The 24,787-nt window shown below is 35.5% G+C and overlaps 5 protein-coding genes across 12 annotated transcripts in view; 1 reads left to right on the top strand and 4 right to left on the bottom strand.

Annotated features, from left to right (window-relative positions):
- Positions 1-24,787, bottom strand: part of LOC125801168 (zinc finger protein 271-like) — a 262,528-nt gene that overhangs the window by 10,756 nt on the left and 226,985 nt on the right. Inside the window, exon 1 of one of the 3 annotated variants that reach the window (XM_049477433.1) lies at positions 3,365-3,422. The exons of the other annotated variants lie outside the window; for them this stretch is intronic. The gene's annotated coding sequence lies outside the window, so the exon portion shown is untranslated. Of the gene's footprint in view, positions 1-3,364; positions 3,423-24,787 lie in introns of those variants that run through there. 3 annotated transcript variants of the gene reach the window in all.
- The window catches only part of LOC125801377 (zinc finger protein 239-like), a 503,775-nt gene that overhangs the window by 329,932 nt on the left and 149,056 nt on the right, over positions 1-24,787 (bottom strand). For 2 of the 4 annotated variants that reach the window (XM_049478000.1, XM_049478002.1), the window contains exon 1: positions 3,365-3,395. The exons of the other annotated variants lie outside the window; for them this stretch is intronic. The gene's annotated coding sequence lies outside the window, so the exon portion shown is untranslated. Of the gene's footprint in view, positions 1-3,364; positions 3,396-24,787 lie in introns of those variants that run through there. 4 annotated transcript variants of the gene reach the window in all.
- LOC125801193 (zinc finger protein 585A-like) overlaps positions 1-24,787 on the bottom strand; it is an 84,482-nt gene that overhangs the window by 53,936 nt on the left and 5,759 nt on the right. The window contains exon 1 of one of the 2 annotated variants that reach the window (XM_049477519.1): positions 3,365-3,419. The exons of the other annotated variant lie outside the window; for it this stretch is intronic. The gene's annotated coding sequence lies outside the window, so the exon portion shown is untranslated. Of the gene's footprint in view, positions 1-3,364; positions 3,420-24,787 lie in introns of those variants that run through there. 2 annotated transcript variants of the gene reach the window in all.
- LOC125801286 (zinc finger protein 239-like) overlaps positions 1-24,787 on the bottom strand; it is a 297,606-nt gene that overhangs the window by 267,071 nt on the left and 5,748 nt on the right. The window lies entirely within an intron of this gene.
- Positions 16,096-20,086, top strand: LOC125801187 (uncharacterized). 2 transcript variants are annotated; one of them, XM_049477499.1, is made up of 7 exons: positions 16,096-16,824; positions 16,918-16,995; positions 17,155-17,319; positions 18,357-18,564; positions 18,770-18,808; positions 19,059-19,103; positions 19,330-20,086. In XM_049477499.1, the coding sequence occupies exons 1-7, from the start codon at positions 16,220-16,222 to the stop codon at positions 19,621-19,623; spliced, it is 1,434 nt and encodes a 477-aa protein (XP_049333456.1). In that variant the 5' UTR covers positions 16,096-16,219; the 3' UTR covers positions 19,624-20,086. The 2 variants fall into 2 exon arrangements, with proteins under 2 accessions (XP_049333456.1, XP_049333457.1); XM_049477500.1 differs by having other exon boundaries at positions 16,096-16,995.

Below are 24,787 nucleotides of genomic sequence, written 5' to 3'. Positions count from 1 at the left end.
ATAATTACATAATCATTGTGTGAAACCTTGTATTTTATATGCATTTATATAGAAGATTATCCAATCCTCACATTGTATTTTATACGCATTTATATAGAAGATTAACCAATACTCACAATATATATTCTTTACACATATAGTTAAACATTGCTTGATCAGGCATGTAACTAACTCAGACTCTATTATATGACAAACCCACATGATACATAAGGCATTTACTAACACATAGGATCTATTGTATGGCGGACTAACCACGCGCCACTAACACATTAACATATAACATAAGAAATCCATTGTGTGACTTGTTTAGCTCATGCTTAAGGCATTTTGGTCACAACTAACGGCCATCAATCATCGACTGGTACACTCTGTATGAACTAAATTGATACAGAGGAGGCTCTTAGACCAAAGCGGCCTTCTCTGTGTGTGGGTGCCTCCCTAAACCTGCAGCTCTTCAAAGCGGGGAGTGACGCACACGCACACAGATAATGCCACAATGTTCAGTTCTGGCTGGACACAGTCAAGGCCAAGCACTAGTGGTCTGGTCAGACACGTGAAACGGATTACTAACACGTGAAATTATGCATACTAACATGAGATGATTTTAGCAACGCCTCATCAGCAGGTTTCACGTCATTTGGGGTATAAACATGGAGTCAGATCAGAGGGGGGTCAGAACTTTTACTATTTGATGGCTGTTAACTGTCTTGTATGTATTGGTTCTCCTGAATTCAGTATTTTGTAATAAATACTTGATTTGCTTTCAACTCCACTCCACCTGTCTGCAACTCTCTCCATCAAAACGAACACGCAGGGGAGTTGTACCCCGGATGGTGGATGGGGGTAACCCATCTTTCATTTTCTTTTTACAACAATATATATATATATATATACACACACACACACACACACACACACACACACACACACCGGAACAATAATTATTTTTATATTATTATATTATTTTTATATTATTAATAATTATAATAATAATAAATTAATATTATTATCAATATTACTATTAATAATATTAGTACAATATCTATTAATATAATATATATGTATATTAACAATAATAGTTTTAAAAAAGTTTAATGTTTATTAAACATTTATATATAAACATATGACTTATTTATTTAGCCATATGTATCTGTAGGAGTATTTTATTAATGCCAAAGTACATCCTTTTGTAATTTAAATTTCAAAATATGTATAATATTGATGATTACAACACTTTTTTACATTTTTAGGGTGTAATACTGAATAAATACTGCATAATAATCGATATGTGTGGATCGATTGAGTGCGCTGTTTCGGGGGAGGAGTCAACAAAGACGTTCTTTAACCTCCTTTGTTAATTTTCACGTTGCGAAGCTCTTTGGGAAACACTCGCAGAACTGGCTCGTTCTTTACTCACGTCATTCGTTAGTTCGTTCGTTATTGGCTAAGGTTGTTCGTGTTCGGGAAACCCACCCCAGAGGCTTTGTTCCAGTAGCAATAATAGTATCAGTTTATTATTCATCTACTACATCAGTCTAGTGCATTTAAGTATTTATTCAAGAATATGATTTGCTGTTTTTATTGATGTTTATATATATATATATATATATTTTTTTTTTAAGTTGTATAATTCTTTGTTATTTTGTATTATGTTTGATATTTATATCATACCGTTTATTATAAATACTGTTTTTGCAAATGGAGATATTTATGGAGTACATGTTTATCTACATGCTAAAATATAAATTTGGGATTTAATTTACTTAAATACTGTTGTGTGTTGTTTATATTTTATACATGATACTTTGTAATAAATTTATTAATTTACTATACACTTTAAATTGTGTTATTTATATAATTGTTTTACAGGCAGTTGCAAAAAATGTCAAAGTGCCAATAGCACAGCTTTTCTTTCTTGAAAAGTGTTCTCTGTTCAATATTGCACAGTTCTAAAAATTTGGGGCCACAATTGGTTTTCCGCTGAGGGCATGTGTGTGTGTGTGTGTGTGTGTGTGTGTGTTAGAGCTCTGCAAATCTCTGTTGGCCCAATGTGCAAATACCCATTGGTCCGATTTGGGCTGCCCATATGCGGGCGGTACCGCACCAACCTCATTGGCCCATGTTGTGGGCATGTTTGCTGGGTTGTATCATGACATTATTCTCACCAAACAAAATCACATCATAAAACATTTTACTATTGCTAACACATTTGTAAATCTGTACATAAAAATACTGTGTGGAGCATGCACCATGTTTTTTTAATGCGTCACGAACAATGTAGAAAAATACTGAATAACAAAAGCAGTTTTGTTAAAAGGATACAGCAACTGGATATAGGGGCACATTACATTATTTTTAAAGGTAAGTTACAGTTTAGCCACCTTTACCTTATCAAGCCAATGCTAGCGACCTAGCCAAGCTAGCTAGCAATTCCAAACATCACATACTACCAACAGCGTGAATGTCCTAAAACATGAATTTGTTATTAGTTGTTGATATATAGCCTAAATGGTAGGATAATGTACACACAGTTTGTAATGGTTAATCCTTTTCGTTATATAGTTAACTTTAACCGTTAGGTGTGCTATTCTGCTATAAACACCACTGGGTCATTTTACAAGCTAATATTTTAGGTTCTTTTCTGTCAGGATGAGTGAGGCAGGCTGTGTGGTGAGGACCAGGTCGATATGATTACTCATCTATCTATCAAATTAATTTAAACACTGATTTAACATTTTTTCTCTCTTTTTTAAAGAGCATAATATAAAATATTTCAGCATGAAAGCTCATATTTGTTAGCTGCTGGTTAACTAGTTAACTTTAGGGCATGGTATGTGTTCAGAAAGGGGGAAGGAGGTGCAGAAATTAATTAATATTGTCCATTCCTTAATTCCTCTGTGATGGGGAGCTGAAATTAGCTCTGATTATTTTTTTATTTGATTTATTTTTTCCGTTCCGCCTTAAATGCGGTAGCGCCTGCCGTCTGTTGCACCATTTAAGGTGGAACGGGAAAGTTAGCTAGCTAGCTAGCTACCGAAACGAACTACTAGCGAACTTTTTATGCTTGTTATGAAGAATTCAGCCATAAAACATCAAAACTACACAATAAACTAAGGCAATACAGTGCTAATCGTAATTTTTAACACGGAAAATACTTGCATTTGTGGGTTTCTTAAGGGAGAAATGGGATTCACCCTTAGAGCTGCATCGTTCTCGAACGACACATAACTGCTGAGCAGAGCTCGGAGAAGATCCAGTGCTGGTGGTGTAAATGCTGCACATGCTGAAGGTGGTGAAGGTGGTGTTGGTGTAGGAGTGAATGTAGAACAGCGTGATGAAGAAAGAGAGAGAAACTTCTCCATACCTTCTGTAGTTCAGCTGATCCTGCTCTTCCTCCTCAGGCGCTGCGAAAGAACTGCAGAGCCCGAAGCTCAGCCTCATTCGGGTAATGTAGAGCTCCGCCCCCTCCATATCACATTACACCCCATCACCGCGCTGAATGGAGCTAAACAGCTAAAACTCATTTAAAACAGCGTAGAACTACTTCTATGGGGCTTTTCTTTCATTTTACAAATTAGAATAAAGTATTTCACTAAAATAGGAAAGAAAATATTTTTTAATGTGATACTTACAGTTTTTTTTTATTATGAGTCTCTGAACTTGGCATTTGAGAAGATTAAAGGAGAATAAATTGCCTGTTCTGCATATTTCCAGATGCCCTAAATCCAGATTCTCAAATAGTCTGTTGAATCAGACACCACATTATGAAAATATACCTATTAGACTGTGAATAACCTAAAGAGCTAAAAATATTACTGTACAGTTTTTTTTATTATGACCCTGTGAACTTGGCATTTGAGAAGATTAAAGAAGAATAAATTGCCTGTTCTGCATGTTTCCAGATGCCCTAAATCCAGATTCTCAAATAGTCTGTTGAATCAGACACCACATTATGAAAATATACCTATTAGACTGTGAGGAGCCTAAAGAGCTAAAAATATTACTGTACAGTTTTTTTTTATTATGACCCTCTGAACTTGGCATTTGAGAAGATTAAAGGAGAATAAATTGCCTGTTCTGCATATTTCCAGTTACCCTAATTCCAGATTGTCAAATAGTCTGTTAAATTTGACACAAAATCATGAAAACATACCTATTACACTGTGATGAGCCCAAAGAGCTAAAAATATTACTGTACAGTTTTTTTATTATGACCCTGTGAACTTGGCATTTGAGAAGATTAAAGAAGAATAAATTGCCTGTTCTGCATATTTCCAGATGCCCGAAATCCAGATTCTCAAATAGTCTGTTGAATCAGACACCACATTACGAAAACATACCTATTAGACTGTGAATAACCTAAAGAGCTAAAAATATTACTGTACAGTTTTTTTTATTATGACCCTGTGAACTTGGCATTTGAGAAGATTAAAGAAGAATAAATTGCCTGTTCTGCATGTTTCCAGATGCCCTAAATCCAGATTCTCAAATAGTCTGTTGAATCAGACACCACATTATGAAAATATACCTATTAGACTGTGAGGAGCCTAAAGAGCTAAAAATATTACTGTACAGTTTTTTTTTATTATGACCCTCTGAACTTGGCATTTGAGAAGATTAAAGGAGAATAAATTGCCTGTTCTGCATATTTCCAGTTACCCTAATTCCAGATTGTCAAATAGTCTGTTAAATTTGACACAAAATCATGAAAACATACCTATTACACTGTGATGAGCCCAAAGAGCTAAAAATATTACTGTACAGTTTTTTTATTATGACCCTGTGAACTTGGCATTTGAGAAGATTAAAGAAGAATAAATTGCCTGTTCTGCATATTTCCAGATGCCCGAAATCCAGATTCTCAAATAGTCTGTTAAATTTGACACTAAATTATGAAACTATACCTATTAAACTGTGAATAGCCTAAATAACAAAAAATATTACTGTACAGTTTTTTTTTATTATGACCCTCTGAACTTGGCATTTGAGAAGATTAAAGGAGAATAAATTGCCTGTTCTGCATATTTCCAGTTACCCTAATTCCAGATTGTCAAATAGTCTGTTAAATTTGACACAAAATCATGAAAACATACCTATTACACTGTGATGAGCCCAAAGAGCTAAAAATATTACTGTACAGTTTTTTTATTATGACCCTGTGAACTTGGCATTTGAGAAGATTAAAGAAGAATAAATTGCCTGTTCTGCATATTTCCAGATGCCCGAAATCCAGATTCTCAAATAGTCTGTTAAATTTGACACTAAATTATGAAACTATACCTATTAAACTGTGAATAGCCTAAATAACAAAAAATATTACTGTACAGTTTTTTTATAATGAGCCTCTGAACTTGGCATTTGAGAAGATGTCAGGAGAATAAATTGCCTGTTCTGCATATTTCCAGTTACCCTAATTCCAGATTGTCAAATAGTCTGTTAAATTTGACACAAAATCATGAGAACATACCTATTACACTGTGATGAGCCCAAAGAGCTAACAATAATACTGTACAGTTTTTTTATTATGACCCTGTGAACACGGCATTTGAGAAGATTAAAGGAGAATAAATTGCCTGTTCTGCATATTTCCAGATGCCCTAAATCCAGATTCTCAAATAGTCTGTTGTATCAGACACCACATTATGAAAATATACCTATTAGACTGTGAGGAGCCTAAATAACTAGAAATATTACTATACAGTTTTTTTATTATGACCCTCTGAACTTGGCATTTGAGAAGATTAAAGGAGAATAAATTGCCTGTTCTGCATATTTCCAGATGCCCTAAATCCAGATTCTCAAATAGTCTGTTAAATTTGACACAAAATTATGAAACTATACCTATTAAACTGTGAACAGCCTTTATAACAAAAAAAAATACTGTACAGTTTTTTTATAATGAGCCTCTGAACTTGGCATTTGAGAAGATGTCAGGAGAATAAATTGCCTGTTCTGCATATTTCCAGCTGCCCTAATTCCAGATTATCAAATACTATGTTGAAGGTTACATTGCCTTATGAAAGTAAACCTAATATGCTGTGAATATCCTGAACAACAAGTCTTATTACTGTAGAATCTTCTTTATTATGAACCTCTGTACTTGGCAAACAGTGTTGAATATGACGCCACAAAAATATATCTGCAACACTGCAAATTCCCTCATTTTTGTTTCAATAAAGTATTACCTTATCTTGTCTTGTCTAATCTTATATATTATACCATCAGTGTCAAAACTACAAGAAGTATTGCTTTACCATTATTTAATCTGATGTTTTTTAAGTTTGCAGGTCTGTGACAACTATTTGCCTTTTTCGCTTACATCCACTAGACTTCAGACGAATGGGGGACTGCTGGAGCCTATCCCAGCTGGCATCGACGGAAGGCAGTGTACACCCTGGACAGGCTGCCTATCCATCGCAGGGCAGACAGACAGGGACAGACACACAAACACATTCACTCACACCTAGGGGGCAATTTCTACTGCTTCCTAATTGGCCTTGACGTGCTGTCTTTGGACTGTGGAAGGAAATCTGAGCACCCGGAGGAAACCCCACGCAGACACGGGGAGAACGTGGAAACTCCACACAGAAAGACCCGGGTCACCCCAGCTTGGAATAGAACCCAGGCTCTCTTGCCACTGTGCCGCCCCAAAATTTACAAGATGAATCCACATGAACACCACCGCAAAATTGTATGTACCTGTGAGAAACTCAGGGTTTTCTAAAGGACCAAACTTTACAAGTGTCAATAAAAAAATGCAGATTTAACTAGAACTGCAGTGTGTTTATTAATGGTTTACACTTCCACATGATGAAATCAAATAAGTTCATGCTACTGATATTTCTATGCATAATAATATTGCTTACTTAAAGTTTACACGTTGATCTTAGTTAGTTTGATTATTTTGAAGTAACTGCAATTATATTTAATCTCTGTTGGAAACAGAAGTAGGGAAAAAAGTTTTTTTGAGGATGTTCATTGTGTTTTGTGTGTGAGTGTGAGTGAGAGAGTCAGTAACTTTTGGCCCAGAAACGATGGCGGAGATACTAGATGGTCACCAGGATCACCAACATCTGCATTGTACCCACAGGGATGTGCTATTGTTTCTCCAGCTAAAGTTTTTGTTCATTTTATTTTTTTACTCTACATGCTGGGATATGAAATAAATAAATAATGTATATACTTATATATTATAATCTATTTAAAAAGAACTAAAGGTTGAAATTATTAGGGTCATTTAAAGAAAAAAACATGTACATTTAAACTCGGTGTAACAAAGAAAAGGTTTGTGTGTATCAGTCATAATTGTTCAGATTTTTTATTTAGTTTCACTAGGCTAATTCGTTTGTAGAAAAAAATCTAATATTTCCTTTTTTATCTTTTTTTTGTAGATGAACAAACACTGAAATACTAAAATGAATGCAGAATCAGGTTTTGTTTAAACAAGTCACGTGGATTTTATCTTGGCAGTGGGGAAAATCAATTTTTTTTTAAAAGTACTTCTATCCTCAGGCAACATTTGATAATTTTTTTCTGTTTGAAAAGTACAGAGGAGAACTACAAGACAAGTGCCTACAAGCACTACATTTCCCATATGCCTCAGCGTCTTTTGAAAGACTTGATGAGCTAACGCTTTCAGTCAGAGAAATAATAATGCACGTATGACAGATATATTCCTAATACAACAACAATAATAATAATAATAATAATAATAATAATAATAATAATAATAATAATAATAATAAACTATCATTTTAAAATGAGGGCAGATTTTTGTGGCAAGCATTTTAATAGTTTATTTTAAGGTAAAAAAATAAAATAAAAACACTAAAAAGAGTAAAATGATAAAAAAAGAACTTAAGTGCACATATTTCTAATTTATAAGTGGAAGTTTTTTTTTATTGAACCAACCAGCAGTTTTAATTGCCTTGAATAAATGTTCCTTGATTATTTATTTTCAATTTGGAACACCCCCAGTCAGTCAGATTTCAGTGCCAGCATAATAATGTTTTAAACACATATAAATTAGGGGTGTCACGATCTCGATATTTTATCGAAATCGAATCGAAATGAGGTCACGATCTCGAGTATCGAAGTCAAAAAGAGGATCGACGATCCCTCCCGCGCGCGCTACGCAAATAGCGCAGCGCGCTACGCAAATGGCGCGGCACCAACACAGCGCATCCTATTCATTTAAATAGAGATAGCCACTGCATGAGCGCAGTCGGCGGGAGTGTGATCACTGTTTTTTATCTGTCCAACGGGGGAGGGGGGGCGGGGGTTGGGCGCGCAGGTTTTGTATCTGTATCTAACGGAGGGGTGGGTGCGCGCAGGTGAGAGCGTGTGAACTCGCTGAAATGCGTGTGTCAGTGTGACTTGAGAACACTGACTATAGATCACAGTGAGGTGGATTAAAAATCTTAAACTTATAATTGACTACACCTGTTGCTTTCCATTGAATTAAAAAAACATCTTTCTCTCAGATAAAGTAAACACAAGCGTGTTTCTGACTAAAATAAAAGCTTTTCAGGAGAGATATAAGTAATGTGTAAATATTTATAAGACAATACCCACATCACTTATCTAACCAGCCTGTACTGATTTCTGCCCCCCAATAATGCTTTCAATAACCTCTTGTAACCCCTGGGAGCCAGGGGTTACACTCTAATAGCCTTTAATAGTCTTCAGTAGCCTTTAAAAGACTTACCTGGCGGCCGTGGTGTGTCCACTAAACTCCGTAGTTATAAACATCCTGAGGTTAGCAGCGCGCTAACTGACCTGTTTATAATGTAATCCGAGCAGTGACTCCGTGTCGGCTGTTCTAACCTGCTGCTGTTAGCTGCTTGGGCTGAAAGATGAACTGTAGTGAGCTGTATTATCCGGTTAGTGGGGTTAAAACCTTTATTTGTTTACAGAAACAGTAAAAACGGACTGGCTGAGCTCTGTAGCCCGTGGCTGGGCTGTACTGAAGTAGTGACTGAGTGAAGAGAGCTGGGCTTGTGCTGCTGCTGCTAGTGGTTGGATGAAGAACTGCAGCTCCATCCACACACAGCTCTGATAAACTGCTTGTTTTAATAGTGCACACTGTTGCTACCAAAAAAAGTCACTAGATGGCATTACCATATATATCTTAATAAATAATAATAATAATATTTATAATATTTATAATAATAATAATAATAATAATAATAAATATATTATTTAAATTTTATGAGGCATAAAATAATAACAAGAAAAAAAACAAAAAAATCGAGAATCGAATCGAATCGTGACCCTCAAATCGAAAATGAAATCGAATCGAGGATTTAGAGAATCGTGACACCCCTAATATAAATACTATAAATATAAATTCTATAAAAAACTTTTCAAATAAACATATGCAGAACATTATTAAAAATACTTTTAAAAGTTTTAATCAGTCCTTTAATATGTTTTTTACACTATTGGTGCAAGGTGTTATGGGAATATTATGCAAATTGTGTTGTCACCCTACACCGCAACATACTTTACTCTGTAGCATCGCTCAACTGATTTCAGTTAGCTACTGATTTCAGTTAGCTACACTACCTGTAGGTCATCTGTTTGACCATTTAGATGAAGAAAATAAAAACCATTTGGATGTCTGTTTAGGATGTCTGACAAACGTTACAGGTAAGATTTATTAAATTATTACTGGATTTGATGTTCGCAGTCATGCATTATAAACTATTACGAGAATGATGCGCCATGTTTGACCGCGGTCACGCCATCTGCACCGAAACCCTAGTGCGTGTCTAAACAGTGTTTTACTCTAGCCGCGTGCACAGCGCACCCGGAGGTGTAGACTTGGGCTTCTTGTGCAGAGACTGACCATGGAACAGAAACTAGTTTTACACCTAAATAAACATGATTTAACGAGGGTTAATCCACAAATATACACCAGAAAGACTCCTGCTTATCCGTATAACAGTGTAACGTTTTGGAAATGTTAAATAAGGAGTCATATTAAATAAGCAAATCAAATTATCATATCACAGAACTAGTTTCTTAAAGATTTTATTCTCATGTATCCAGGTATATGTTTGAAGTGATATTACTGTATCATTTTGGAGTAATTGGATACCAAAAATGTCCATTCGGTATTGTATAAAAACAAAAAAAATCAGACAATGAAATCCTTGAAGAACCAATTCCATACTATTAATGTCATGCATATCAAGTGATATTACTGTATCATTTTGGAGTAATTGGATATGCATAAACCAAATTTCGGAGTCCTATAAAACGAGCAAATCAAATTGGTATCCAATGAAACCAAGACAGTCTTGAAAAACACATTCCATACCATTAATAACATTAGTAACAAGTGATATTACTGTATCATTTTGGATTAATTGGATACCAAACTTATGACAAATGTTTTTAGGTCTGCATAAAAAAACATTTTGGAGTCCTACAAAACCAGCAATCTATTTGAGACAAAACATCTGCTTGCACTGAAATATTAAGAACTGAAATCTATGAAGTTTCCACCTGTAATTTTCTTAACATTACATTAGTTAGAACCTGAATGTAAGGTACACTCTCCTTTACTCTCAGAACTACAGTTTTATCATTATTAACATCAGATTCATTGGTCCTACAGTAAAACATTTCAAGACATGATAACCTACATCAATCAAACAGTCACCGACAGTTCACTACAGTTTCTGCACAACAGTTAATAGATAAATAAGGTAAAAGCACTGTAGCCCATGTTGTTTATTTTCCTTTGTCTAAATCCTTCTGACAGTCTCAGTAGGAATACTGTATTAACCAGAAACAATAACTAATCAAATAACTTAACTAATTATGCGAGCAAGCTTCACACAACAGGTGAAGAACAATTGGCTAAGGATATGACGAAATGTATATTTGTGGATTACACGACTATCTTACTGTATATAAATAACTATGGGTGTGGTAACTACACGTGTTTCTGTAAAATGGCTTGTAGGTGGTACTTCGAGGTTTTAGTTTGGTCATTGGTCATTGGCCTAAAAAGTTTGAGAACTACTGCTCTATTTTATTTATTGCTTATGAAAGTTTCGTAAAACTGTACTGTAAAGAACTCTAAGAAGATGGCCTGAACACATTTCAAGTAAATTTAAGAAGACACTGTAATTCTGTACTGACCTTTTTTTAAATTATATTTGATGGAAAGCCAAAAAAAATTAAAAAATCTAAATGCAAAGACCAAACGGTGGGAAACCCTTTCTATGTGTTATGTTGGATTTCTTAAATAACAACTACACAAAATTCACAATTTTATACACTGACACATCAAAAAGGAAACCAGAGTTATGTACCATGACTTTTGTCATGTCTTATGGAAGGTAAAGAGTGCTGCACTGACCTCTCAGATGTGTGTGTGGGTTCTTGAGCCTTGAGTGCTTATCTCTTCACATGGACAGATCTAGCCAGACACTGCTGGTCACAATCATTACCACTCACTGCACTGTTCACTGTGGATGATAATATTAGCCATATATGATATATATTTCCGCTACACGTCACACTGTGGATGGAGTAATGTTAATAACCTACACAACTTCTAAAAAGAAATATCCCTTCCATCTGCACCCGCTTTTATGTCTCGCTTGAACTCTGATAATATGTGTTCAACTACACTTACACCATTCTACAGGTGAGGTTATACACCTCAAAACATATACAGGAAGGGAAGTAGCCCTGAATAAACTTTTTGTGATCAATAATGCTGTCCCTGATATAACTGTTGGCATGTCAGTATATTTCCTATATCCCTTTAAAAATTACATATGTTCCATTACAGGTTCAAAGTCTTTGGAAAGGTAAGTTGCATTAAAATATTAATTATTAAAATAAAATAAGTTTATGCAACAAAGGAATTGATAGTGCCATTTATTATCTAATGTTTGTTACAACAAATGTGACTTTTTTTCTCACTTTCAACAGTGTAGGTTGTTAGACTTGACTTTAGAGTCAATCCAGAAGGGGATATCACAGCTGCAGTCAGATGGAGCCAACATCCATGATCCTTACTGGCCTGAATCTGGATTCTGGGGACAGCTATGTATATTTCTGCATGTTCCTAATAGATTAAACAACAGGCGCTATATTCAGAAGATCTTTACAGAAACATCAGAGGTAGGATCTTTTGCAATATTATTGTGTTCACACGTTTTTTAACATTTGCATTGAGCTGTTAAAACTATTTTACAAATGATTGTGAGAAATGATAGATGATTTTATAAAAAAAATAGCAGCCGTGTAGCACTGAAAATTTACTTATTATCTGACTAAAATGAATATCCAACATGTTCAACCAAACTTCACCAAACCAAAACTTCTAACTAAAATATTCTTTATTGACTCAATATTGAATCGATTCAGAAAAAGTCAATCAAATTTTGAAAAATCGTGTTTATACCCAGCCCTAGTGCATTCCCTAAATATTATAGTGCTTATATATCTTGTATGAATCAAGAACAGTTGTAAATGCACTGTCAGACAGTTACTGTGGTATTTTACATAGTTGCTAGGGTGTTATTAGATGGCTGCTGCCAACTGAGGACCTGCTAACTAGGTAACAGGTAGTTGCTTTGGTGTTATGTGGTTCCTGAAAGGGTTGTTAAGGTGTTGCTAGTGACATAATACAGGAGGTTAAATGTTAAATCCTGTATCTAAGAACTAAAGTTGCATATAGGGCTTAGCCAGGATGTATTATTATTCAGCCAATAAACAACAATCTGATACTGGCTCAACAAGGATCCAGAAGCACAGCATAACACTATGTTCATGGTCCATGCCTCAACGGCCAAGCACAGAGACCTACAGATAAACCAGTAATGTGACAAGATACTACAATAGAAAATCCTCACTTTTTTACTAGTATCAACCAACCAAAACATACTACTTCAGCACAATATGAGAATGCACTCTTTTACTTTAGAATTGTGAGAACACAGCATCTATACATATTGGTATTCATGTCTCTTCAATACATGCTACACATGGGACTGAAATCCACTACCTAACCACTGTAGCGGCCATTCGTCTACTCATCAAGAAATTTTAACAGTGTAATGGTTACTTTATTCAAATTAAAAAACTATTTTTTTGCTGATTTTGTGTTGATCCACGGAGACCTCCAATGTTCAAGAACTCCAGCTCTTTGTCTAGATCAGTGTTTCTCAACCAGGGTGCCGCGGCACCCTGGGGTGCCGTCTGGCTTCATCGGGGGTGCCGTCAAAATATTGCGCCTCACGTGCATATTTCCTTTCCAGAGTCAGCTCGTGTTGGGGTGTGTCCCAATTCACAGGCAGCATACTCTGAAGGATGCGACCCACAGAGGCGGTGTATTACTGCGCAGCTGTGACGCAATCTGTCTTCGAATACAGCCTCTGAAGGATGCAGCCCCTAAATTGGGACACACTGTAAAGTTTTTGTCCCCCCACGCGATGCACGCGCTATTTTATTTCATATTCCGCCAGCAACACCCCTCGTTCTCACCTGAAGTACTGCGCCAGCACCCCCCCCCCCCCCCCCCCGTCCGTCCGTCCGTCCGTCCGTCCGTCCGTAAACTGGGGTGCCTTGACATCTCGCATATACTTAAAGGGTGCCGTGATAGAAAAAAGGTTGAGAAACGCTGGTCTAGATCCTTGGACCGCCGCAAAAACATCACAAGTTTGGTCTCTTTGTAATGGTAGATGATGCACTTTTATATTAACTGTGGATGAAGCTGTGTACTCTAGATCCAGTAATGACAAAGTGTAAGATTTTAATAATAATAATAATAAAAAAATAATAATACATTTAAAATATATACTTTCATCTGTAATAACATGTAGTAATACAAATGTAGTAATAATAATACATATCAGTTTGTCTAAAGCTTTTACTGAACAGTAACAGTATGAATGATCAGGATACTTTTTAGTCCAATGTATATATTAATGTTTACATTTAGAAACTCTTATTTGTAAACAACACACTATTATTATCAGTGGCACAGTGCAATCAGTTTAAAACATATATATTTTGCCTAAACTAATGTTGATTTTGTTTTGTTCAGTCCCTGGGGCTACAAGTGATACTAGAAGAGGTATGTTGGTTTACACATATTACAAACAGCATATTAGTAAAAACTTAAACATTGTTTTGGCCATTTTACACAGTTCTGTAAGTTTGACATGTTGTTTAGAGGTTATAATATATATTAGTTTACTTTTTTCTCTGTTTAGAATGTGCATTGTAGCCCTCAATCACCACAATCTGAAGAGGAGCTATTTTGTTTGTGCAGACAGCCAAACAACCCATCTGAGCCATATGCACAATGCAGTAAATGCAAGGACTGGTTTCACCCCTGGTGTGTTGGTTTCAAAAGTATAGTGGACCTCGAATGCATTTCCCCAAGGTTCTGTCCCAAATGTACCACCAAGAAAGAAGAGAGAAAACCATTGCCAAGGAAACAACTGGCTTTCGATATAACAGTTTCAGATACTGAGTTGGATGAAGAAGAAAAAAAAGAAAGAGATGAAATGTTGCATGTATCTTCAGAATCTCCAGAGTGCCCATCTGAATTTACAGTAACCATATCAAAAGAAGAATGGAGCAAAATAAAGCCAAACATGAAAAGAGGGTACAGTGTCCTTGGAGATGGATGGACAGATATTATGTCCTCTAAAATTAGCCAGGTCAGTAACTGTGTGCTGTCTTTTACATATAATCGAGTCAAGTCGATGATGTCCAGAAAAACGTCTTCCCCTTTTTGGCATGGAAAAGCCAAATGTAAATTTCCCTGTTGTGCTTTGTATAAGATGTCTATTTGTGAAGCACCAGCAGGAAACGAAGATGTTGAGGTTACTGTGCAAGTGTCTGGCCAGATAGACCATTCACAAGGTACCACATTCAGCAGACATGTGAGAAAGCCTCTGAGACAAAAACTTAAACAGGAGTTGGGAGAATTTTCACCCATGCATTTACACACCAAGAAACTGGCAGCAGCATCAGAGGAAAAGCTTGCTAGTGGCAACCTTACTGATGTGCCTTCACTGACAGTGATTCAAAAAATATCCAGTGAGAAAAACCTGGACAACAGACTGGACTGTAATCCCTACCTGGAATGTCTGAGAATTCAACAAAATCAAGATGAGAAGGAACCACCCACACCCCTCAAACATCATTACATACAGTGTGCATCAATGTCACCATTCATCACACATATGTATTTGATTTCTCAACTTCAGCTTGTCAAGAACCTTCAAAAAAACAAGAAGCTCTTCCTTTACCTTGATGCCACTGGTACAGTAGTTTCAAAGCCAAAATACTGCAACAGCAATATTCTGTATTATGCTTTGTGTACCTCAACGACATCGACTACCAGAACTACAGTTGCAGTAGCAGAAATGCCGTCATCAGACCAAAGTACGCCAACAATACACCACTGGCTATCTTGCTTTGTCAGAGATTTTTATTACATCTTTAAGTCTCACCTGCAACCCCAAAAAATTGAGACAGATTACAGCTGGGCAATTATCCATGCATCAATTCAAGCTTTCTGTCAGTGCAGCATTCTAGACTATCTCAAAAGATGCGAAAGTGTCTGTGAAGGTCAGGACTGCAGTTTCACAGTTCTTCACATATGTTCTGCACACATAATAAAACTCATGTGCACTAAAGTAGCAAAAGTGAAGTGCTCAAAGTCAACCAAAAACTTGTTCCTGTACTCATTTGCTCTGCTACAGAACTCAACAACATTAGAAGAGGTACATACATTGATGACATACATTTGTGATGTTTTCTGCACAAAAGAGGAAAGCTTCTGTCAGGAGAGCCTTAAAGACCTTCAGAACATGATCAAGTCACAAGCTGTCCCTGTCAATGTGGAGTCTGCACTGAAGACAACCAAAAAGTTGGAAGACGGAAACACCTTGGCAAACCCATCCTCCAAAACAATTGCTCAACAGTCTCCATTTTCAAAGATGTTCGAGTATGTTTTCTTTGAAACAAAGGAAAGTAAAGAGCAATGTGTTTCAGGTGCTCCATCCTCATTGGTGTCCAGCTGTAGTGGACATTCTGAAACCCTACATGGCAATCCTGCCACTCTGGACAGGTGTCATGAGACACCAATACTCAAGCTGAAAACTGGTTCCGTACCACAAAAAGAATTGTCCTTCATAATCGACTTCACAGACGACCTGGTGACTTCCTGCAAGTTATGCACGAGTTTGTTTCTGGCCGAATGCGTGGTGTTATCCTGACCAAAATTTGGGGTATGAAAAAGGAACCAAATGAGAGTCTTCTAAGTGCACCAGGAAGTGTAGAAGAAAAATGGCACAAGAGAAAGACAAAAAAAAAAAAATCTAAATACTACAATCCACCAAAGGCCTGCTCATCCAGCCCAACTACCAGCTACAGCTCCCCTCCATGGTCAGGACATGGCAACCTTGAACGTCAGGCAATAAAAATGGTCAATACATGTACAATAGACAACCTTCTGTACATACTTCACTTGATCATGAAAAAAAGAGTGTCCATTCTAAATGAGATTGAACTGGCACAATCAAAGGATCACTGGCTCAAGACTTTACTAGAGGTCCATCGACTATTTTCGGCTAAAGAATGGTTCCAGGGGAAATTGGCATGGCTGAAAAACTTTCCACGTTTGAAAGGAAAATCTGTATGGGACACTTTTGGCACTGAGAATGACTTCATTGTCAGTCGTCTCGATTATGTGCAGAAGACTGAGTGGATTTTAAAATGTGATGCAAACGACTGTCCACTCCTTTCTCTCACAAAAACTGACAGGACTGTAGATGTGTGGTGAGTACATTTGGCTTTTTTTTTGTTAAAGATACTTTTTTGTTACACAAATATAGTGACACTTTATATTGACAATAATGAAATTATCAACAGGTGTGAAGACCTTTCAGAACTGCAGCACAGACTAGATGATTGGTCGTGTCCCAGGTCAATGTCATGTCAGAGAAAGAGGTAACGCCTTTTAGTAGCTGTTTATGCACAGACAAATAACAAGAAACTAAGAAATTATTATGTATGAAAACTACATATGTAGAATTATCTAACGTGTATACATTACAATTGAAATTGTAAGTTTATGTAAACCCTAACACTAATACAATTTGTTAGCAGCAAAGCTAAGATCTGCAAGGGGACCAGAACATCCTCACCGCGACAATTTGTGAACGGTACACCAGCATTCATCATGGTAGCCATTGACTCAACAGTGCAGAGCACAAATGAGCCAAAAATGCAGCCAACAGCTTTGCCATTAACCCTGCAGATTCTTGGACAAAGGTAATTATGTTCGGGCAACCTATAAGAATATTTATGGTCAATTCCACTGAATTAGTGCCATTTGCTTGTTGAAACTCTTGAAAAAAAAAAACACATATTGAACTACTGAAAATATGTATTAGTCAATCTCTCACAGCTTTACTTAATATTTTACAAGGTTTTAAACCCGTGGATGGTTAAATTTTTTAAATTCCTGTCACAAAATCTTGTGAAATTTAAAAAGCATGTTTAAATGCAATTCCACTAATTCCTTACATTTTTTTTGCAAAATAAATCACTATATATGCATGCACTTTGTATATTTCTAAACGATGCAAAGTCATTTTTATTATATCAAGAAGGCCCATGCCTGAAATTGATCATTGACATTTACTATCATGCGATTTATTAAAGTGTTACTGGCACTTATTCCTGTTACTGGTACTCCTACTTTTTATGTTTTGAGTATTAAAAAAAAAAAACAATAATATGTAAGAATTAATTAAGGTAACAGGACAGAGCATTGAGATTGAGCTCCTTAGTCATCGTTAAAATAAGATAAAATATACAGAAAAACTAATGAAGGAACTTAATTTTGGTCTTCCCATGATCTTCAGAAGAATCAGCTAATGTCACGTCCTGTTGTAGATGTAACTTCCTATTGTAGAATGTTCCAAATTACTCAGATGGGGTAATGTGTTACACTCACAGGAATGAGTACAAACCCAGGGACACATCTAAAAAGTGTATTTTACCTTAAATATTATGGAACAAAATGGTAAAAAAAAAAATAAATAAATATATATATATATATATATATATATATATATATATATATATATATATATATATATATATATATAATGAAAATAATATTTTTACAGAATATACAGGATTTACATTTACAGAAATGGCACCTATTTGGCGGAATATGCCTTATACCGATGAATATGCCTTGTACTATTTAAAGCATTCCCCAAATGGAAATCTTGTCTATGAAACGAAGCAACACAGCGTAAGAAAATTACATTTGATTTATTTTATTATTTAATTAACAGCTATGAAACTGCAGCAGTTACCTACCATTTGATGGACGCAAATCATTTTGTGTGCTTTCATCGGCTCAGCACTGAATCTGACTGGCACTTCTATGATGGCATTGAGGAAATGAAGAACCCCAGCTGTGGAGACAGACTTGCTACACCTGAAGTCTTTGAGACAGTCTTCTCTCATCGCAGCTCTGTAGGGCATATTGTGCTAATGAAGGTATTTGTTTATTAAAAATAAATTAAAAGGCACTGATGTATAATAAGACCGACATTCGTTCGTTTTGCCAATATGGTGTAATTAAATGTTAATGAATGTAACATGAGCTCTATCTAATTTTACATACGATAAACTGCAGTTTGGGAATGATAAGGTAATTTTGCCAAGTATTATTGTAATGGCGTTGTTTTTCTCTTGGGTACAGGACATTACAGAGGATACAAACGAAAACACAGATACAATGGTAAGAAATAAGAAAATAAAAACATATTTTTTTAGAATATCTTCATAGCATTATTAAGTTTAATATTTGCAATTTGGTTGATAAATATTAAAGGTAAAGATATGTTTAAAAATTGTGTTAAAATAAAAAAAACATTTAATCATTATTAATAAATTAATAATAAATTATAATGTCAGCCATGATCTGAATAGAAATGGTGAATGTGTATCAAATAATAGTATATGATTATTATTTTTACATTTTCCTATAGACTGGACCTGGAGAGAAGTCTGAACTGGAACACCTTGGAAACATGGTAACACTAAAATCTTTAAAATTTTTGTATAGAGACATTTAATTTGGCAATTGTAATAGCAGAGCTTTTCTTATACTAATATTAAAAACGTATTTGGTGTTTTTATTTATTTAAATATAATGATATTATAATGCACACAGAAACAACACAACTGTACAAAGTTTACAAAGTAGTTTAATTGTTTTTTAAATGCAAATGCATAGAATACTTCCATTTTTTTTTACAGGAAAACAAAATCATCCATGACATGCCAAAAGTCCACAAATGGGTGAAAGACCATGCAAAGCTGTTCAATTCTGCTGTTATTGCACCACAGTTTCTTACAATGGAAAAGGAAGAAGCTGAATCTGCACTGGAGCAGTTGAATTCCCTCAGCATTGAGACAGATCCTGACAAAAAAGAGGAAATTATATATCCTTTCACATTTATTTGCAATGATGCACAGGATATGAAAACTCTCCTGTCAGAAATTGTGGACAAGAGAAATCTGCGAGTTTTTTGCATGTCACAGTCAAGTTGAAGCAAGAGTGTTGTGGTTTTTTTTTCTTATTTACCCTTTGATGCGCAACATATGCACACCCACTCTAATGCACAACATGGGTCAAAAATGACCCATTGTTTTCTATGGAACTTAATGTATGGATTAGTGTTATTTTTCTATGATATATCTTAGCAATAAATTATTTCAATCATTCAGTATCCAATGTACAGGGGTTGGACAATGAAGCTGAAACACCTGGTTGTAGAGCACAATAATTTATTGTGGTGACGGACAGTTCTGGTGGAAACAGGAGAGTTGAGGTGCACATTGAATTCTGCGTGATTTGATTTGATTTGGTTAGCACCCGAACATCCCTTTCAGACAGCTTCCTCTTACAGTATCCACAGTTAATCCTGTTGGATGTGGTTGGTGCTTCTTGGTGTTATGCTGACATTACCCAAATTGGGACAAAACCCAATTTAACAATTTGTCCTCTTTAGAACTCTGGTATGTCACACATAATGTTGTTTGCATTGCAATATTTAGAGTAAAACTGTGCTCTTACTCTTGCAATTAATGAAGATTGAACACCAGGCTGCTCCAATTTAGTCATGAAACCTCCAACACTAAAATGACAGGTGTTTCATTGTCCAACCCCTGTATTTCTCAATTAACTTGTTTATAATCATAGTGCATCCTTATTTTATATATTTTTTTCCTTTTTTGAACAAAATACCTATTTTTTATCACTACCGCAATAATGCACAACATGGGTCAATAAGGACCCACATTCGTTTTCTGTTATGAGTCATGTCTGGCTGAGGTTTTCTTTAGCACTAATTTTAAAAACATTACTTTATGAAGATGCTTTTCTGTTTTAACATCAGTTTTACACACAGAGGTCAGACACAATCCAAATTTTCTATTTCACAGCTCAGCACTGCTCAGCACAGCTCTTGTCTCACAACTCAGTGCTGCTTTTAATTATTTTAACATAACTTTAGAAAATTTCTGATGACATTTAATACTTATTTAGTATTTGCAGCATGTTTCTTATAGTGACACACACACACACACACACACACACACACACACAGGGTAGTTTACAGGGTGGTTAAGTGGGTAGACCCAAATGCAGACACCATAGGCAGGGTTTAATTGAAGCATTGTAAATATAATGTTACCAGCAATTATTATTACCTAGCTGTTGAGTACTCTGTATTAGTTAGCTAAATCTACTGCATAACTTTTAGTTATAAGTACTGTACTTAGATAATTACATTGGTGCTTTTATTTAGAAAAGTAGATAACTTCAAAAATCTAAATTGTGATACAGGGTATTCCTTTTTCTTTCAAAGCATTTTATTTATTATTATTATTATTATTATTATTATTATTATTATTATTATTATTATTGTTATAGTCATGGCCGAAAGTGTTGGCAGCCCTGAATTCTTTCCAGCAAATGAAGTGTTTCTCCCAGAAAATTATTGAAATTACACGTTTTTTTATATACATGTTTATGTTGTTTGTGTGTATTAGAACAACACAAAAAACAGAGGGGGAAAAAAGGCAAATTTGAAATAATTTTGCACAAAGCTTGGAAAAAATTATTGGCACCCTCAATTTAATATTTGTTTGCATAACCTTTGGAAAAAATATCTGAAATCAATCGCTTCCTATAACCATCAACAAGCTTCTTACACCTCTCAACTGGAATTTGGAACCACTCTTCTTTTGCAAACTGCTCCAAGTCTCTCATATTTGAAGGGTGCCTTCTCCCAACAGCAATTTTAAGATATCTCCACAGGTATTTAATGAGATTTAGATCCAGACTCATTGCTGGCCACTTTAGAACTCTCCAGCGCTTTGTTTCCATCCATTTTTGGGTGCTTTTTGACGTATGTTTGGGGTCATTGTCCTGCTGGAAGACCCATGGCCTATTGAGTCAACTTCTCTCTTTTTTTTTTTTTCCTCTGTTTTTGTGTTGTCCTAATACACACAAACAACATAAACACGTGTATAACAAAACATGTGTAATTGCAGTAATTTCCTGGGAGAAATACTTAATTTACTGGAAAAAATTAAGGGGTGCCAACACTTTCGGCCATGACTGTGTATATCTGTGTATAAAAGTCAGAATCTTGGTCATTTATTTATAAACTCTACAAATGGTTTACAGTTTTATGTGTCTACTGAATGTTTGAAATTGTTGTACTATATAAACCTTTACTATTTATTTGGTTTAAGGAGTTTATTCTTTAAATAAATTAAATACTTCATGTTATTGTCCCTAGGAATATCATTATCACAAAAATACCATTTTTGCTAAATGGCCTACCAATGTACTTAGCTAAGCTAGTACAATAGTTAAATAAGTACAGTAGATTTAAATAACTAAAATAGAATATGAACAGCTAATAGCTAATAATAATTACTTATAACTTTCTAACAGGTAATGTACTCACTCTCAAGGTAACCTAAACCTATTTAATATTATGTACAGTTATCTTTTACTACAGATATCACATATTTTATAAGGTAATGTTATTGGAAAACAGTACAGAGTTGTGAGACTAGATCTGTGCTGAGCTGTGAAATAGTAAATATGGGTCATGTCTGACCCGTATGTGTAAATCTGATGTATAAATACAAAAGCTTATTCATAAAGTAATAAAGGAAAATAAAAATGAAGATTTGTGCTAAAGAAACACTCAGCCATACTTGAAGTTCCATAGAAAACGAATGTGGGTCATTTTTGACCCATTTGTGCATTAGAGGAGTAGTGATACCAAAAAACGTTTTATTCAAAACGTAAAAAAGGAAAAAAAAAATAAGGGTGTACTATGATTTAAAACAAGTTAATTGAGGAATCCTGTGGATATTGAATGACTGAATTAATTTATTGCTAATATATATCATAGAAACACTCAGCCATACATGACTTACCATAGAAAATGAATGCGGGTAATTTTTGACTCATGTTGCACATAAGAAGGGTAGTGATACAAAACAGGTTTTTTTTTCAAAAGGTTAAATATATATATATGTGTTTGCAATAAGAATAACATTTTTGACCAAAATTTTATGAATTTTGGACCCATTTAATTAATGTATTTTTAATATTTTAATTTTGTTTAGTACTTAAAAAGATTTGTACACTAAACCGTCAAACATTACAGTTCAGTTATTTTTTATACAAGTTTACATTTATTTTACCCAAGATATGTCTGTGTAAGTCACTTCCTTGTTATCCTGCTGGTGTAATGTATATTTTTTGTTATCTTTATCCATCTAACCTTTAATGCTTCAAGAGATGGACCCCTCTCTTAGACCACTAGCAGGCAAAAGTGGTATATTGAATATTCTTTTCATTTTAATACTACTCCTCTTTTTCAACAAGGAAAAAGGGTTACACTGCTCAATACAACAATCCTGTTTCTCTTTTTCAGCCATTGATGCCCACTGGAGTGTCAGATACTTTAAACCTACCCTTTAATGTTTGTCAACAAGCTCCATGCACTCAAGCATCTGTCCCTCAACATCACTATTTACTTCATGAAACATCTAATGACCTTGTGAAAACCCTTGCAGAGGCAATCACAGCAACAGGATTCCTATTTCAGAACCCTGTGTTTTTTCAGGAGACCCTCTTAGATATAATGACTGGAAGCTGTCTTTTCAGACATTAATTGAATGTAAGAACCTACCAACGTGGCCACACGCCTCACAAATGTCGCAGACTTATGGAAAGACCAGTTGAAGAGAGGGTGAAGTTTGTGCAGTTAGAGAAGTTGTGCTTCGGCTGCCTTAACAGTGGTCATAACTCCAAAAACTGCACTTCTAGAAGTGTATGTGACAAATGTGAAAGGCTTCACCCAACATGCCTACATCAAGATAGAGAAAAATGCGATCAAGTACAAAGAACAAGGAACAAAGAACAATGTAAAAATCAAGAGCAGTCAAGGGAAAACCAACAACATACAGATGGAAACATTTATGCAAGATGCAACAGAAAAAATGATGCAAGAGTCAACCAATGTGACTTCAAACTGAGTTGTTCAAGAAATAAACAATTCTTATACTTCATCAATCATTCCAGTATATGTGTCACCTCTAGCAGAACCAGAGAAAGAGATTTTAGTGTATGCTTTGCTTGACACTCAGAGCGACACTACTTTCATCTTGGAGGACATAACAAAATCACTGAATGCAAAAAAGAACCTGTTAGGCTCAAGATTTCCACAATAACATCCAAAATCATGATTGTGACCAGCCACAAGCTGAATGGACTTCAAGTAAGAGGCATCAGGTCTGACATGAAAATCAACCTTCCTACAACCTATACCAGAAGCTACATACCCACAAATAGATCTCACATTCCCTCCTGTGAAATTGCAAAGAACTGGCCCCACTTGGAACACCTTGTAGATAAAATGTCTCCTAAACTTGACTGCGAGGTAGGATTGTTAACTGGCTATAATTGTCCTCTGGCATTACTTCCCAGAGAAGTTCTTAGTGGTGAAGAAAGTCAACCATTTGCACAAAAATCTGTGTTGGGTTGGATCATCATTGGCTGCAACACTTCTGATAATTACTATGAAGACAAAATCAGAGTTAGTCATCGAATCATCATGTGGCAGATCCTACCAGCTGTTGGCCATCTTGCAAAGGTATATCTGAAGTCTACTTTGTGTGTAGAAACAAAGTCAAGGAAATAGTCATGCCAGCATACATAATGAAGGTCTTTGAGTCAGATTTTATAGAAAAGGATAGTGAAGAAGTCACAATGTCACAGGATGATCAATGTTTTTTGGCAAAGTTAAGGAAAGGCATCAAACAAAAAGCGGATGGTCACTTTGAAATGCCATTGCCTTTTAAAGAAGAGAGACCGAGTTTGCCAAATAACAGAGCTTGTGCAGAACATCGATTCAAATGTCTGGAGAAACGGCTAAAAAAGGATGAAAAGTACTGTGAGGATTACATGGCCTTCAAGAAATAGAAGATTTCAGAATACATCTCTTAATGAGCATCTACTGACTGGCTCTGACCTCACAAATACTCTGGTAGAAGTCTTGTGTCGTATTCGGAAAGGACAAGTAGCCATCATGTATGATGTGGAACGTATGTTCCATCAATTCCATGTTGCTCCAAAGGATCAAGACTATCTTGGGTTCCTGTGGTGGGAAAACAATAACATGGA

This window comes from Astyanax mexicanus, chromosome 4, assembly GCF_023375975.1.
Source record: "Astyanax mexicanus isolate ESR-SI-001 chromosome 4, AstMex3_surface, whole genome shotgun sequence".
NCBI lineage: Eukaryota > Metazoa > Chordata > Actinopteri > Characiformes > Acestrorhamphidae > Astyanax > Astyanax mexicanus.
The sequence above is the reverse complement of the archived record's forward strand: the minus strand, read 5'-3'. Positions and strand labels throughout refer to the sequence as shown.